The following is a 14,104-nucleotide window of genomic DNA, read 5'->3' as shown; positions in this document are numbered from 1 at the left end:
AGGAAGATTTAAGGAAGAACTGGTGTGAACATACAGCAGACTTCAGCATCACACCATCAGCTGCACTGTAGTTATCAAAGAAAACAAATAAAACAATAAAAAAACCCCACACGATAATCAGGCTTTAAGAGAGAATGCATAAACTTATATGGCTGTTTAGAAAACACAAATTTCTATTTTTTAATTCTGAAGAGTGAAGATTAACAAATAACCCAAGGACAAAACCCCTCAGTAAACAACTTTTTCGTACTGGTCAGCCAGCTAAGTTAACAAGATCACTAAACATGGGACAAAACAGGGATAGAAGGCCTTTCCAGATTAAGCAGAGCATTGCGCAGATAGGACTTGTCCTGCAGGCAATTCAGATAGACACCCACTTCAGCAAATGACCGAAGAGATCTGAGAGTTTCCCTACAACTCTTGTTTTCTTGGCATTCCCATGTCCGTGGGCATACCCCCAGCAAATGAATTCTTCTGCCATCATTTTGAGGTCTCTTATCCCCACCACCCTTCCCTCGCTTGGTGTATTCAGCCCACTGTTTCTCCACTTAACCCCAGCCACACCAGCTGCTGTCTCTTTCATTCCTCACCAGAGCGGTCAGCCTGCAGCTAAACATGCTCTTCCTTTCCTCTCCCCTGTGCTCCTTACAACCACCCAGAGCCACGCAGTCCTGCATGACTTTTCTGGGTCTCTCCTGGCAGTAGCTGCAGTGGAACAAGAGCATTTTTTTTTCATTACAATGGAAAAAAAAAATGGAAAACAAAGCCTCCCTGAGAATATATGAATGAAAAAACTTCCCCTCAATGTTTTTTTGCCCTATAAAGCACAAGAAGCAGCACCAGAAACCCACTTACACTTCTACTTTATTTCCCAATAGATTATTTGCTATAAAATATGGTGCCAATATACTTAAATATTAAAATCAAACTGTGTGGTACTAATCTCCACAGATTCGTCTTTCACGGGTTAGTTTCAGTATATTTAGCTTCTATTCTTGTCCCTCCTGACCAGGTTTCTGGGATAAAAGCTTACCCTGCTAGGAATTTGAACAGGTTGCAGTCAGAGGGTTTTGTTTTCAACTACCCTCATGAACAATATACCTTTTACAGAATAACTGGAAAAAAAAATCAAACAGGAATGATTGAAGACATCGTTCTTATTAAAGAAAACAGATCTGTCGTCTTGGCATGTTAACATCCCTAAGCATTATCATGAAGTTCTCCAGAAGCATTACAACAGTTGGTCTTGCCCTAAAAACAAAAGCTGCCATCCACTTCTCACAGTTCTCAGACCACTGATGTGGATTCCATGGCTTGGCTCCTTGACATTTCTTTTCAGAAGATGGAAATCAAGAGACTATAAAAGAGAATCACCTCCAATATGGTGCTGTTTCCCAAAACAAAAATGTCTTAAGCCAAAAATAGTAAAACCCTTCAAGAATGTTTATTCATCACCACTGAAAATAGCGTACAACACCCAAGAAAGGGAGCAGGGGAAGGCAACATCTTAAGACTGGCTTTCATCAATGTCTTTGTCTGGATCCATTTCTGCAGCTTCACTCTCCTGCTGCTGTTTCTTCCAGAGTTTAGCCATAGCAAGTAGTTTGAGATTAGGCTGATTGGCAGTATCTTCTGGGAAAATATAATCATAATATTCCTCCCAGCCAGCATCAGACTACAGGGAAAAAAAAAACACCACAAAGCAGGTTTAATTTGCATGTTAATGATAGCTATTAGCAGGTTTTTCTAGTAAGCATAAAAATGAGATAAAATTGAAATCAATGTTCGTTAGAACATCTGTAGCAGCTAAAACCAACCAGCTGAATGGGTGCAATACAGCAATAGAAGTTTAAACTAAAACTACCTTGATCATTGGTATTTCACTCCGAATCAACTGCCCACCTAGCTCACTAAAGGACAAGGAACTCAGCAGGATGTGTCTTATGCTAATACTTTTCTTCAATTACAGCAGTAATATCAGTACACAGTTACAGCACCCATCACAGCTAATTTTGAGTTCCAGATCCCAGTGGAAAGCCACCAAGGTTTCAGACAGATTACTTGTATATTTTTTTCTTCTTACCCCATCTTCAGCCTGCAGTTTTCTCCTCTTCTTTATTTTTTCAGGCATAAGTTTTTCTATCCTCTCTTTAGTGCTATCAGTTCCAAACTCCTCTTCAAAGGTCTTCCAGGATTCCAGAAGCATGACTCTCTCCTCTTTCTCCTCACAGTTCCGCATTGCCTTATTAGCCTCTTCATAAATCTGCCGGCATCTTGACAAACTCTCCTCTTTTCCTGCAGATAGCTCAAACTGTGCAAAGCTAATCCATACCTACGTTAAAACAAACAAAAACCAAGCTGAAACTTCCATCCTGAAGTCTTACAGAAACAACAGGTAAGTGATAAAGAAAATAAAGCAGCTGAAAAAAAAAAAAAAAACCAACCCAAAAGTATACTTCTACAAGCTAATACCTAGAAAATTCATGTTTGTTTCAAGTGTGTGAGATATGCCTCATTTTGAGGAGAAAGAATATATATATGTTAGCAACTTCAACAAATTTCTACTGCTTGTTTAGGGATATGATAGATCTGTCTGAATTTAGTCAAATTGCAGCATCAAATGACACTGGAAAAATAATCTCAATGAGTAATTCTTTGCAACGTTTTAGCAAATAAAATTCCAAAGCATCTCAGCAAGAAAAGGGCTGCTTTGCACAGCTTCTACAAAGCCTTCTTTCTTAAATATGACATACCTGCTGTTATACATAAGTTAGAAATTTCTTTTCAGCAACACAGACATGGGACTGAACTTAAGTTTCCAGTCCATTTCAAAAAGCCAGGCAACTGAAGCAGTCAAGGCTTTCCATCCACCAGGGATCCAATTCAAGACCTGTTCTGCGTTCTGGATACCCATACATACCTTAACATGCTGTGTTCGCTGAAGTAACCTGCGGTAAAGGTTTCTTGTTTTCTCATACTCTTCTTGCTCTATTTCAAAGTCAATGTAGGATTTCCAAAGAACCTATAAAACAGAAGTCTCTCCATATATTCACAGCCTCTAAAAGCTCTGTATTTAACATTGAGATAGCGCCAAAAAAGTTATTTAAGAGAGGAACATAGATAAATTTGAACTCTGTAGAAATGAATTTCAGATATCTGAGTATTAATTGACAGCATTAGCAAGGATTAAGACTAAGTCATATGAAATCTTTCTTTCTGCTAAGAAACAGATGCTTAATTAATGAGACAGATTAGGCCTCTACTATAAGCAGATCTGTTCGAGCTGTTAGATTATTTGCATCTTAATTGGCCAAACAATGTAATAAATATATTTAAATTACATTAAGATGTGAAATGCATCTTCCCCCTTACCTCTGGCATGTCTAGTCGAGGTTGGCTAATAGCCAATTCATATATTGCACGGGCTCTGTCGATATCACCAAGAATGGTCTCTAGTTCAGCAAATTTAATCCATGATGTGCAGTTCTCTGGTGCGAACTCCAGGAATTTTTCATACAGCTTTCGACAACGATCAAATTCTCGCAGTTGTAACTCAAGTTCAATATAACCTTTAAAAAGTTTGTTTTTGGGACATTTACCTATGGATGTTCCCTGTTAGGAAAAAAAGAAAACCAAAAACCACTTAAAGATCTTGCAGAAGAAACAAAAAACAACACTATTTCTAAACAACTTTTTGTTGTTCAATATTTGATCTAAAATGCATTTTTGAGTATGAAATCCAATCAATGTCAATGAGGGAAGCATCCATAAAGCATCAACGAGAACTCTGAAGTATAAAACTTTCTAACTTGTTATACTTCTAAATAACAAATAACTTCCCCATGAAGTATCAGTAAGAACACACCGTGGCTCAACAAAAGAACATTTCATCTCGCATCAAAAGATGAAGACACTACCAGTCTGCACCAGTCTTCCAGTTGAGGAGTTGCCAAGCACGGTATAAAACAAATAAAATCGAAAGAAATTGCTTCCTGGACAGCGCACAGAGAATAGAAGCATACTACCTGCTTGCTGACTTACAGCAATGGGTAGACAGAGAATAACATTTTAAAAAAATATTTCTGTTTTGATATGCTTCAGCATCTGAAGAAAACTAGTGCTGCAAGTGTCAAACCAGGAAAAAGCAATTTCTGACTTTTAATTTGGAAATCTTTTAAAGCAACAGTTAAGACTGGGCATGTCTGCAATAGAGAATGACAGAATCATTTAGATTTGAAGAAATCTCTAAGATCATCAAGTTAACCTAGCTTTCCTCTTTTGCTCCTCTTCTGCACGGTGACAGTGTAGTGCCTGGATACCCTTACCTCAGGACAGAAGCGAGAATTCTTGCCAAAGAGGTGGTTCAAAGTGAACTTACTGCAAAAGTAAGGTTAACTGCTTGCCAAATCTAGGTCCAGTTCATAGACAGACTATGGCTGCATCTACAAAATCTAGTCCCAAAAATAATTAAAAGTAATGTACTAAAAAAAATCTGCCAAATTAAGTGACAGAAATTTAACAACAACAGAGAAAAGACAGACAAAAGAGAAGTCTAAAATAAATCGAAGGAACTATTACAACAGAGACCAAAGTAGCCTTTCCAGAGTGGAAGGAGGGTATTTCAAATCAAGCTAAAACTACAGCACATTTTAAGACAGATGATTGCCTTCTCCTGCAGGGAGATTTTAAGTCTCATTTAATCCCTCTGCTTCGCTTTTTTTCTGGGCAAGGGCAGGAGTCCAGCTCAACAAACACAGTTTTACTAGCATGTTGGAGGGTAAACTTAGTCCACTGTTGTCACTCAGCTTATTCAGAATATCTGAAGGGAAAACAATTTTTTCATTTCAATTTTTTTTTGCTGCCAAAACATATTCCATCATTCTCTGACACGGTAGTGAAATTTGTACAGAAGCTCATGAGCCTGCACAAAGCCCCCATGATTGCTTCCACCAACATCCAAGTAGCTGGGACTCAAATGTTATTATGCAAGTCTGAATTTCTGAGAATCAAAAACTCCAATTTATTTAGATTTTTAAAAAGCAACTGCTAATACAGGTATCGTTTAAAGAAATCAGCAATAGTTAAAACTGTAAGTGCACTAAGCTGATTTAGTACTCTTGTATTTAGATACATTTTTTTTCAGTAGAAACAGGAAAGCTGCATTCATCTCTGTCGGTGGCTAATTCATCATATCAAACTATACCTCTTTTTAAATCATACATGACAGTAAATACTGGTCCCTGCAGATTTCTAGGAAGCTTTACTTAAGTGGATTAAAGCAGCAATTTATAAAGGACGATTTTTAAGATCTTTTAAATCTTTTAATGCCATTCTCTAGTTACTATTAGTTAGGGAAATCAATTACAGAATTAACCAAAGCTTACCAAAGCTCTTCTAGCAAGTGGAAGATTTTTCTGTCTTATTTCAAATTGTGCATACAGCAGCCATATTTTGGCAAATGTAAACTGAAAGAAAAAGGAACAACATGGTGCATGGGTTGGAAGCTCAGTAAATAATTCTGCTTATATTCTTTGCAAACACCACCATCTACACATAGACGCACATTATCAATACTGCAGTTAGTTGTGTTTGACTTCAGTGTTTTTCTGTTGGGAAAGTGACAATTTGTGACCCAATACAATCTCTATATCAAGGTAATTTACTCTACTATAGATGTAAAGTAAAAATAGACAGGACAAAAATCTTTTCAAGTAAATAAAGTATTTTATCAATCAACTCATTGGCTAACCATATCAGCTATGGGGAATATACACCCTCATGACAGTTTGTGAAATGCACCTTCTTCAGTGGGCACCACGTAAATAATTACAAAGTTACTACAAAAGGCAGTAACCCTATGTAAAATTGAGTAACAAATATTTTGCAGACTACAGGCAACGAGGCTGAGAACAGCTGGGAACATATCAGCCTTTCTATGAAGGAAAACAAGCAAGGGAAGGAAGAGAGAAGACATTCTCTACTACTTAACAGTACTAAACTAACCCCTAAGTAGGTGGTATTTCAGCTTTTTATAGCACTCTTTGTAATTTGAAAATGCTGTTCAAACACTGGCTTCATGTCTATATGAGGAAATCTGACATCAACACGTGGCTGCTGCTCCCCACTGACTATGCAAGTTGCAGTTATCTAATGCCTTAACTTACAGGGAAAAACTACCAATTTTAGAAGATAAACTTTGTGAAAGTAGAAGGGAGTGCACAGAAAATCTTGGATAAACAACTCCCTTGTTTGTGAGCAGGCTATGCAAAAGCACATTAGCAGCTTTTTGGAGGGGCTTACGCATCTCAGCCTTGCAGGCCTCATTGCACTTAACTAAGAACAACTTAAGGGTCTTCTGAACTAGTAAGTTGAGGGAGAAAATTAAAGAATCACAGTCTTAGTTTTTACAAGACAAGACTTTATATGAACTGTTGGAGAAGCCATACCTTCTTGTGTGGAAGGAGCTCAATACATGCCTGATAAACTTGTCTGGTTCGCTCTGGATCCTGAAAGAACAGGCAAAATTAAGTAAAAATTTAAATTCTTCATTCACTACTCAGATTATGCTACAGTAATTACACCATTTTGAATGACACAATGATTATCAAACTGCTGAACAGCATTCTTAAGTACAGGAATTTAGAATCATGTATACTTAAAAATATGTATGTACTTATCTACATATGTGTATGCACAATACAAAGATGGTAAATTCTGAGGGTCAGTAAGGGTCTTTTTTTTTTTTCCTCCAAAGGAAAAAAAAGATTTCTCATTAAGAACAAGCCAATAAAACCAGATGTGTTGTCAATTAGGGGAAAAAAAAATGTTTTCTCTTTTACCAGACACTGAACAGCTATTCTGAACTATGACTTTATGAAATAAAATGTAGCTATGCAACACGATTGGTAACACCCTAAACAAAGCCTCAAAAGGTAATTGTAGCAAGAACTTGACCCCTTTACAGAACAGCTTTACAAATAGTTCTGTTACACTATTTGTAATACTGCTGTATTTGTAATACTATGTTACCCAACTGATAATAAACAGAAGAAATACCTATAGCTATACTATTTATAGTACCATTTGTACCAGTATCGGCACAAGTTCAGGCAACAGCCTGGGAAAGGAAATTCAGATAGGGCTAGAAAGACCTATTTCTGCTTTTATCAGCAAGTTTCTACATGAATTGGGGTGAAACAAATGCTTTTCTCCTCATACGGCGGAATATTTCACACAAATAGAAATGTATGCATAGGGGGCAAATGCATAAATAGCAAATCCTGTCGCTAATGACATAAAACAAGTCAGCTTGTTGTTGTTGCTCTCAATTCTCTACAGATACCTGTAGATACTTAGTGTAAGAAAAGTACTTCAGAAAGAAAAATGTGAGTTCTTACTACTTGCCTTTGCCTCCAGCTCTTCATATAATGCATAGTTAATCCAAAGATAGATGTATCTCTTCCAGTATCTCTTCTCTTGAATTGGGGGAACGTTAGCGATGGCTCTTTCGTACACTTCTCGGACAGTCTCTGCATCAGCATCGCTTTCAACTAATCTCAAGTAGTCAAACCACGCATCATAATTATGTGGATTTGCCTTCCAGAAAGATGGGAGCAGAGAAATGGGAAAGAAACTTCAGTAACTGCAAATAACAAAACTTCTTCCTTTACTTACAGTTTTTATTCAGAATTTCCCCTTTAAAACTAGCAATTGAAATATCAGCAAAAACTGTCTCAAGCACGCTTAAGCTAGAGCTTTGGAAGGGAGGCGAGTTAAAGCGTCTTTAGTTCCATTTTTATTTGACCTAAAAGTATTTTTTGTGAATGCAAACTGAATTATGAAAAGTGGAAGTGAAGAAATGAGCACTATTGAGTAATTTGGTTAAGAGTAGATATGCCATACTTTTCTTGCAAGGAAACAAGTATTTCTACACAAGAGGGCAGAAGTAACTGCTTAATGAAAGTGAAAGAATAAGTTACAAGCTAAACTGCATGTCCTCTAAAAGCCTTTGAAGGGTAATGAGTTCTCTGTGCAATCAAAAACTTTGGCTCCACAATGTGTACTAGACTGCAGAAATGAAAAAGCTGTGAATACAAGTATCTCTCTCCTCCACAGATGGAGTCCTGTCTCCTTGAAGAATGTTCCCTGTATTTTTTTTTTTTTGGCTCAAATATTGCAGGTAATATAAAGTTAGTCAGCCTTCCTATCATGAGACGCTTATCTTAAGCAGCAAGTGCATGCATGATGAGCCCAGAGAATATTTGTAATACGTACCTTCACTTCCTCTTCATACTGGAATCTTCTCTTGCTGACAATGATGTCTTCAATACCCCTTCTATCTCCAAACTTCTTCTCAAAGATGGTGTAATTTTTGAAGAGATTCTGGGCATCCTGTTTTGGAATTCTATCCAAGGCATACTTGTAGATCACCCTTACTCTTTCGAACTGAAAATATTAAATATCGTTTGAATTGTATTTGGAATGCAACTTCTCTCCCACCCCATAACGTATGTTTCAGTATCTCAATGATCCTTTTACAATGTTTATTGCAAATGATGCTTTTAGGACAGGACTAACACAGATCTCCCTGGAGGGTAAAACTGAATACAAACAAACGAAGAAGAAAAATCTGTTAATACCAAAACCTACTATCACTTATTAATTTACACGTTTGGAATAATTAAAGTATTTTTAAGAGTCTGTGGTTTGGGGTTCACAGAATGTTTTGAATTGTTTAATTGCAAAATTATGGCTAATAGTGCTTATTTTTTTTATTACGCATGCAATTGATCTACAGTCTCAAACTGTAGGACATGTATGAGATTGAATGGCACTATTCTGAGAATTGGGAGATCTGGCACTTATTTTACTCAGAACATATTTCCTCAATGTCACCAAAAGTGAAATATAAGCTAAGCAAAAGATTGATTCCTTAACTCAGACTACATAAGACCACAAAGGTGTTGGAAAACACAAGCATTCAAGTGAATGTTAAGGGGCCTTGAGTTTGATATTCAGAAAGAAATTTTGTGGATGTGGTTACTATCAGCCTGATTTAAGAAAATCTTACTTCTTTCTGGTTCTCTTCAAACTTCGCAAAAGCCACATACAAGTGTTCATCCATATGCTCTTCTCCAAAGAACTCCACTGCCCTCTCATATACTTTCCTTGCATGAGCAAAATAACAGTGCTTCTCTTCAAAGCGGGCATACTTGATCCAGTTTTTCACATCAGGATGGACAATAACGAGTAGAGTTATGTTAAAGAAACAGTAGCAGTTGCATTGGATCTCTCAAATTGCATCCTTACCAGTGAGCACAGGCTCATAAAAAACAACTCCTAAGAATGGCACATGCAAGTAATACAATTGGAAGGAAGACATAAAGCAGCTCCGAGCACATGAAGGTATCATGTTGAGTACTGTAAACCTGAATTTTAATAAAAGAAATAAAAGTCAGGCAAGGGTCAGGGAGAAGGCTAAGAAGGAGAAAACTGGAATGAATTAGGGCTACAAAAAAAGCTAGAAGTGTGAGTGATGTTAAATATTCCCTGTTGTAGCAGGATCTCTACATTTAACTAAATTTGGAGACATATATCAAACATGCGTTTAAGACCTACTACTGGTTCTCAGTATGGTGGCTTACTACCAGCACATCACAGTAAAAAGGAGCTATAGGTAGAACACACAAGAAACAAATTGTTCAACCCTAAATTTGGGTAGGAGTCACAATGCACTAAAAAGGATATATCTCTCATAAATGGTACGTGCTCTATCCACCTCCTTGTATCTCAGCTCGAAGTTAATATAGGAATGCCAAGCTTGTTCCTCTGGTTGCCATTCCATCCAGCGTTCAAACACCTGACGTGATCCAGCAACATTCCCCAGCATCTCTTCCATGTAAGTGTACTTATACCTCAGAAAACAAGATCCAGTGTTTACAATCATTTGGTAAATACAAATTACAATGATTTTTCAAGTGCTTAATAAGAGTATCACTGACACTTCTACCACCTATTCCCCACTTGCACTCCAGAAATGCCTGTAGATACTGTTGTAACTGGCAGCATGCAGATACACAAACATCCTTCTCTGCAATAGCCTTACCATTTGAAAACTACACAATCTTTCAAAAATTAAGCTTCTACATTTTTGGGGATTAGCCTGAAGAACTGCAGAAAGAGAATACAATACACTTTTGCACTATGTAGAAATATAAAAACGATCTATACTCTCTGGGGTAAAAGCAATGCTTCATCCTCTGTAAACATACCAGAATTGGTTCACCCTGGGGAGGGTGGTAATAGCTCGATCCCAGATGTTTCGGGCATGATTAACCTGGCGGTTCTTCATTTCCATTTCTGCATATTTCAGCCAAAGGGTGACATTTCTGTAGTCTACATCTAAAGCACGCTCGTAAATGGAACGGGCTCTGGAAATCAAAGGGAAGTAAGTTGTGCATATGACGTGCCTCCAAAATTTTGACAATGTTTGTCAGCACATGTCTTAAGAGGTTTGTAAGACATCTACAGCTATAATATAATTACCTCTGTATTTCTTTTAAGCTTTCTTCCCATTGTGCGTACTTTATCCAGTTACTGATAACAGTTCTGTTTTTTCTTATATTATCTTCAAAAGTCTGAGGAGAAAGTTATTTCTGTAAGTTAAAAAATCCTCTGCGCAGACTAATCTTTTTATAGATAGTTTACAGATTATTATTATTAGAATGAATTATGTGTTACATGTAGCAGTAACAATATTGACTCAATACAACACTTCCTAAAAACTGCATAATGGAGCAGATAAAAATGTTGATTGTCACACAGATTAGCACTAAATCTGAGTTCCTGCAAGCTGATACCTGGAATACTGATAGGGTAATAACTAACTGCACTAAAACTGGACTTTTATTTTTCAGTTTCCTGGTTAGCTGTTTCAACAGCAATATCATCTGGAAAGACGGAATCCAATTATTGCACAATCCTGAATATATCTGGATGCACCAGCATGAGTTTACTTTGACGTGTGTGCAACATTCTACAGTCTTCATTAAAGCAAGATACCTTATGATTATTCCCTGGATTTAGTATTCTGGCATCAAATGTGCTAGACAAACTTCGCAGTTCAGTGCAATGGTGACAATATCTCCAGTGTTGCATTTGGCTACTGTCAGGATCAATACTATCAGTATATAAATCACAGCTAAACATGGTTTGACACAGTTAACACGTGGTGGCTTGTTACTGCCATTCAAACAAGAGATTAAAAATAACCTCAAAAAAAAAAAACCCACCTTTAGATCACTAAACCATCTTTAGACACTGGCTGTATCTAAAAAATAACTGAGTAAGTCTAGCTGAAAACATTTCAAATTCATCATTAAGAATACACTTGCTTTACTTTCTTTTGATCCAGGACAGAAATTATTGAAGAAAAATGCAGAACAAAACTGTAAAGTTTGCACAAAGCAAGCACCTCTTATTTAAATAAGGAAGGAAAATATATATATATATATAAAATATATATATATTTATATATATATATATTTATATATATATTTTATATTATATTATATATATAATGTTATATATATATTATATTATAATTATATTATATTATAATATATTATATTATATATATAATGTTGTATATATATAATATTATATATATAATATATATAAAATATATATATAATATATATAATATAATGTTGTGTATATATATAATATAATATAAAATATATATAAATATATATATATATTTATATATATATTTCTGAGATTTTGGGTGTATATATAAAATGGTTATTTTTCTGGACAACCATCAAAACATAAACACAAGTATAGAAATTTGTTCCAATGCATGCCCCATAATAGCATAACTATACAGGACAGAAATACCACTTGTAAAAACAGTATGGTTGTATGCTTTTTTATTTAAAACAGTTGAGATGGAAAAACTACCAGCACTAACAAAGATTGCTGATGTTATGTCATACTGGGATGATATTAGTGGTGAGTAAGAAACTGCATATAAATCATTAATGTAATTACCCTTGCAATGGTACAAACATATTGAATGCAGTGACCCGATATCATGTGTTTTGTTAAACAATATACATTCATAACTTTTTGCATGAAAATAACACATTTTCAATGAAAAGTGCTGTTGTTTTTTTTAAGAATTATTAACCTAAAAACTGATCAAGTAATAACACGAAGAACCCTTTGTTTATATTTAGAAAATACTGAATTTCAGCACGTTATAGAAGTGTCAAACTTGTTTTTTTTTCCCCCTTTACCTTCCTTTTCCGTAGCTTATAGTCATTTAGCTCTTCAACATCTGTGATCTTCTGCTGAGGAGGTGGTGGAAGAAGCTCAAGCTCTCTCTCCTTTGCTTCTCTTAAAAGCTGCTCTGCTGTGATCTGAACTTCTGCGGGTGCTTTGTTTTTCACCTGCAAAGCGAGGACATTTGGTTTGTTTTCCAATTCCAGTGCAAAACTAAAAAACCCCATCAGGATGAGTATAGAAGGCACCACAGCCGCTGCCCAGCAGATGGGGATCAGGAAGTTCACTAAGAATCACAGAATCAAAAAGGTTGGAAAAGACCAATAAGATCACCAAATTCAACCACCAACCCATCCCCACCATGCCCAATAACCACGTCCCTCAGTGCCACATCTCCATAGTTCACCTCCAGAGACAGTGACTCTACTACCTCCCTGGGCAGCCTGTGCCAGGGCATCACCACTCTTTTGGAGAAGAAACTGCTCCTAACACCCAACCTGAACCTCCCCTGGCACAACGTGAAGCCATCCCCTCTCATCCTATCGCTGTTCCCTGGGAGCAAAGGCCAACCCCACCTCACACAGCCTCTTTTCAGGTCGTTGCAGAGAGCGATGAGGTCTCCCCATCACACTTGTGCTCCAGAGCCCTCACAGCTCCGCTGCCCTTCTCTGGACACGCTCCAGGGCCTCGGTGCCTTTCTTGCAGCGAGGGCCCAGCACTGAGCGCAGCACTCGAGGTGCGGCCTCACCAGTGCCAGTGCGGAGGGACGGTCACCTCCTGCTCCTGCTGGCCGCGCTCCCACTGACACAAGCCAGGTGCTGTTGGCCTTCGTGGCCACCTGGGCACACTGCTGGCTCACATTCAGCCGGCTGTCAGCTCACAGCCCCACAGCCTTTATCTCCATGCAGCTCAGCATCTACTGCCCCAAGGCTGCAGTGCTGTGTGGGGCTGTCGCATCCAAAGAGCAGCATGCGACATTTGGTCTTGGTGAAGCTCATCCTATCAGCCTCAGCCCAGAGGTCCATCCTATCCAAATCCCCCTGTCTGGCCTTCCTGCTCTCAGGCAGATCAACACTTCCTCCCAACCGAGAAATCAGAGCATGGCAGCGTGAGCGGACCGGGACACGCTGCGGCCCTCGGACCGCCTTCGGGCACACGGTGCCGCAGCCGGGAGACATTGCGGGGTACACAGTGCCGCAGCCGGGAGACATTGCGGGGGACACGGCCCTGGGCGCCGGCTTTCCGGCCCGCTGGGAGCCGCCCCACCAGGCCGCTCCAGGGGCCGAGGTCGCCCAGACAAGCACAGGGCCCGGCGCAGCCAGCCGCTCGGGCCACACACTCCACACCAACCCTACGCAGCCCCGCAGCACACAGGCCGCCGCACACCTTAGCCACTTTGGGGATGCGCTGCTTTCCGGCCGCCGTAGACGCCATCTTGTCGCCTCTCCGCGCCAGCTCCGCCCCACAACCTCTGACCTCACGTAGCGCCGGCGCGCGTTGTTGCCAGAGTAACGGCGGTGCGTCCCCGGTAGCGGTGGAGCGGAGTGAGGTGGGGGAAAGCTCGGCGCCGTCTGTCGCGGCTCTGGGTAGCGGGGCGGTGAGTGCCCGGTGCGGCCGGCGGCTCTCAGCGCCCTCGCACTCCTCCGGCCGCCGCGCTTTCCGCTTCGTCCGTGAATCGCGCCCCCTTGCGGCGTGGAGGTCGGGGCGCGAGCAGCTTTGGGCAGGAGATGTGGCACTGAGGGACACAGTTAGGGGTATGGTGGGGATGGGTTGATGGTTGGACTTGTTGATCTTAGTGGTCTTTTCCAGCCTTAATGAT

General features: G+C 39.1%; 2 protein-coding genes across 8 annotated transcripts in view; one reads left to right on the top strand and one right to left on the bottom strand.

Annotated features, from left to right (window-relative positions):
* CRNKL1 (crooked neck pre-mRNA splicing factor 1) lies at positions 1,140–13,801 on the bottom strand. Its single transcript, XM_021392233.1, has 14 exons — positions 13,672–13,801; positions 12,300–12,452; positions 10,546–10,637; positions 10,272–10,430; positions 9,748–9,914; positions 9,071–9,249; positions 8,275–8,445; positions 7,405–7,596; positions 6,447–6,506; positions 5,385–5,465; positions 3,373–3,612; positions 2,921–3,022; positions 2,084–2,332; positions 1,140–1,675 (listed from the first exon to the last, which is right to left on the bottom strand). The coding sequence occupies exons 1-14, from the start codon at positions 13,717–13,719 to the stop codon at positions 1,508–1,510; spliced, it is 2,061 nt and encodes a 686-aa protein (XP_021247908.1). The 5' UTR covers positions 13,720–13,801; the 3' UTR covers positions 1,140–1,507.
* CFAP61 (cilia and flagella associated protein 61) overlaps positions 13,675–14,104 on the top strand; it is a 119,966-nt gene continuing 119,536 nt past the window's right edge. For 5 of the 7 annotated variants that reach the window (XM_021392227.1, XM_021392226.1, XM_021392223.1 and 2 more), the window contains exon 1: positions 13,675–14,039. In XM_021392227.1, the coding sequence (XP_021247902.1) occupies positions 13,688–14,039 (352 nt within the window). In that variant the 5' untranslated portion in view covers positions 13,675–13,687. The remainder of the gene's footprint in view (positions 14,040–14,104) is intronic. The other 2 variants (XM_021392228.1, XM_021392229.1) reach the window with 2 other exon arrangements.

The sequence above is a fragment of the Numida meleagris genome, chromosome 3 (genome assembly GCF_002078875.1).
Source record: "Numida meleagris isolate 19003 breed g44 Domestic line chromosome 3, NumMel1.0, whole genome shotgun sequence".
In the NCBI taxonomy this organism is placed as follows: domain Eukaryota; kingdom Metazoa; phylum Chordata; class Aves; order Galliformes; family Numididae; genus Numida; species Numida meleagris.
Note: the sequence above shows the minus strand (reverse complement) of the source record. Positions and strands in the feature narration are given on the sequence as shown.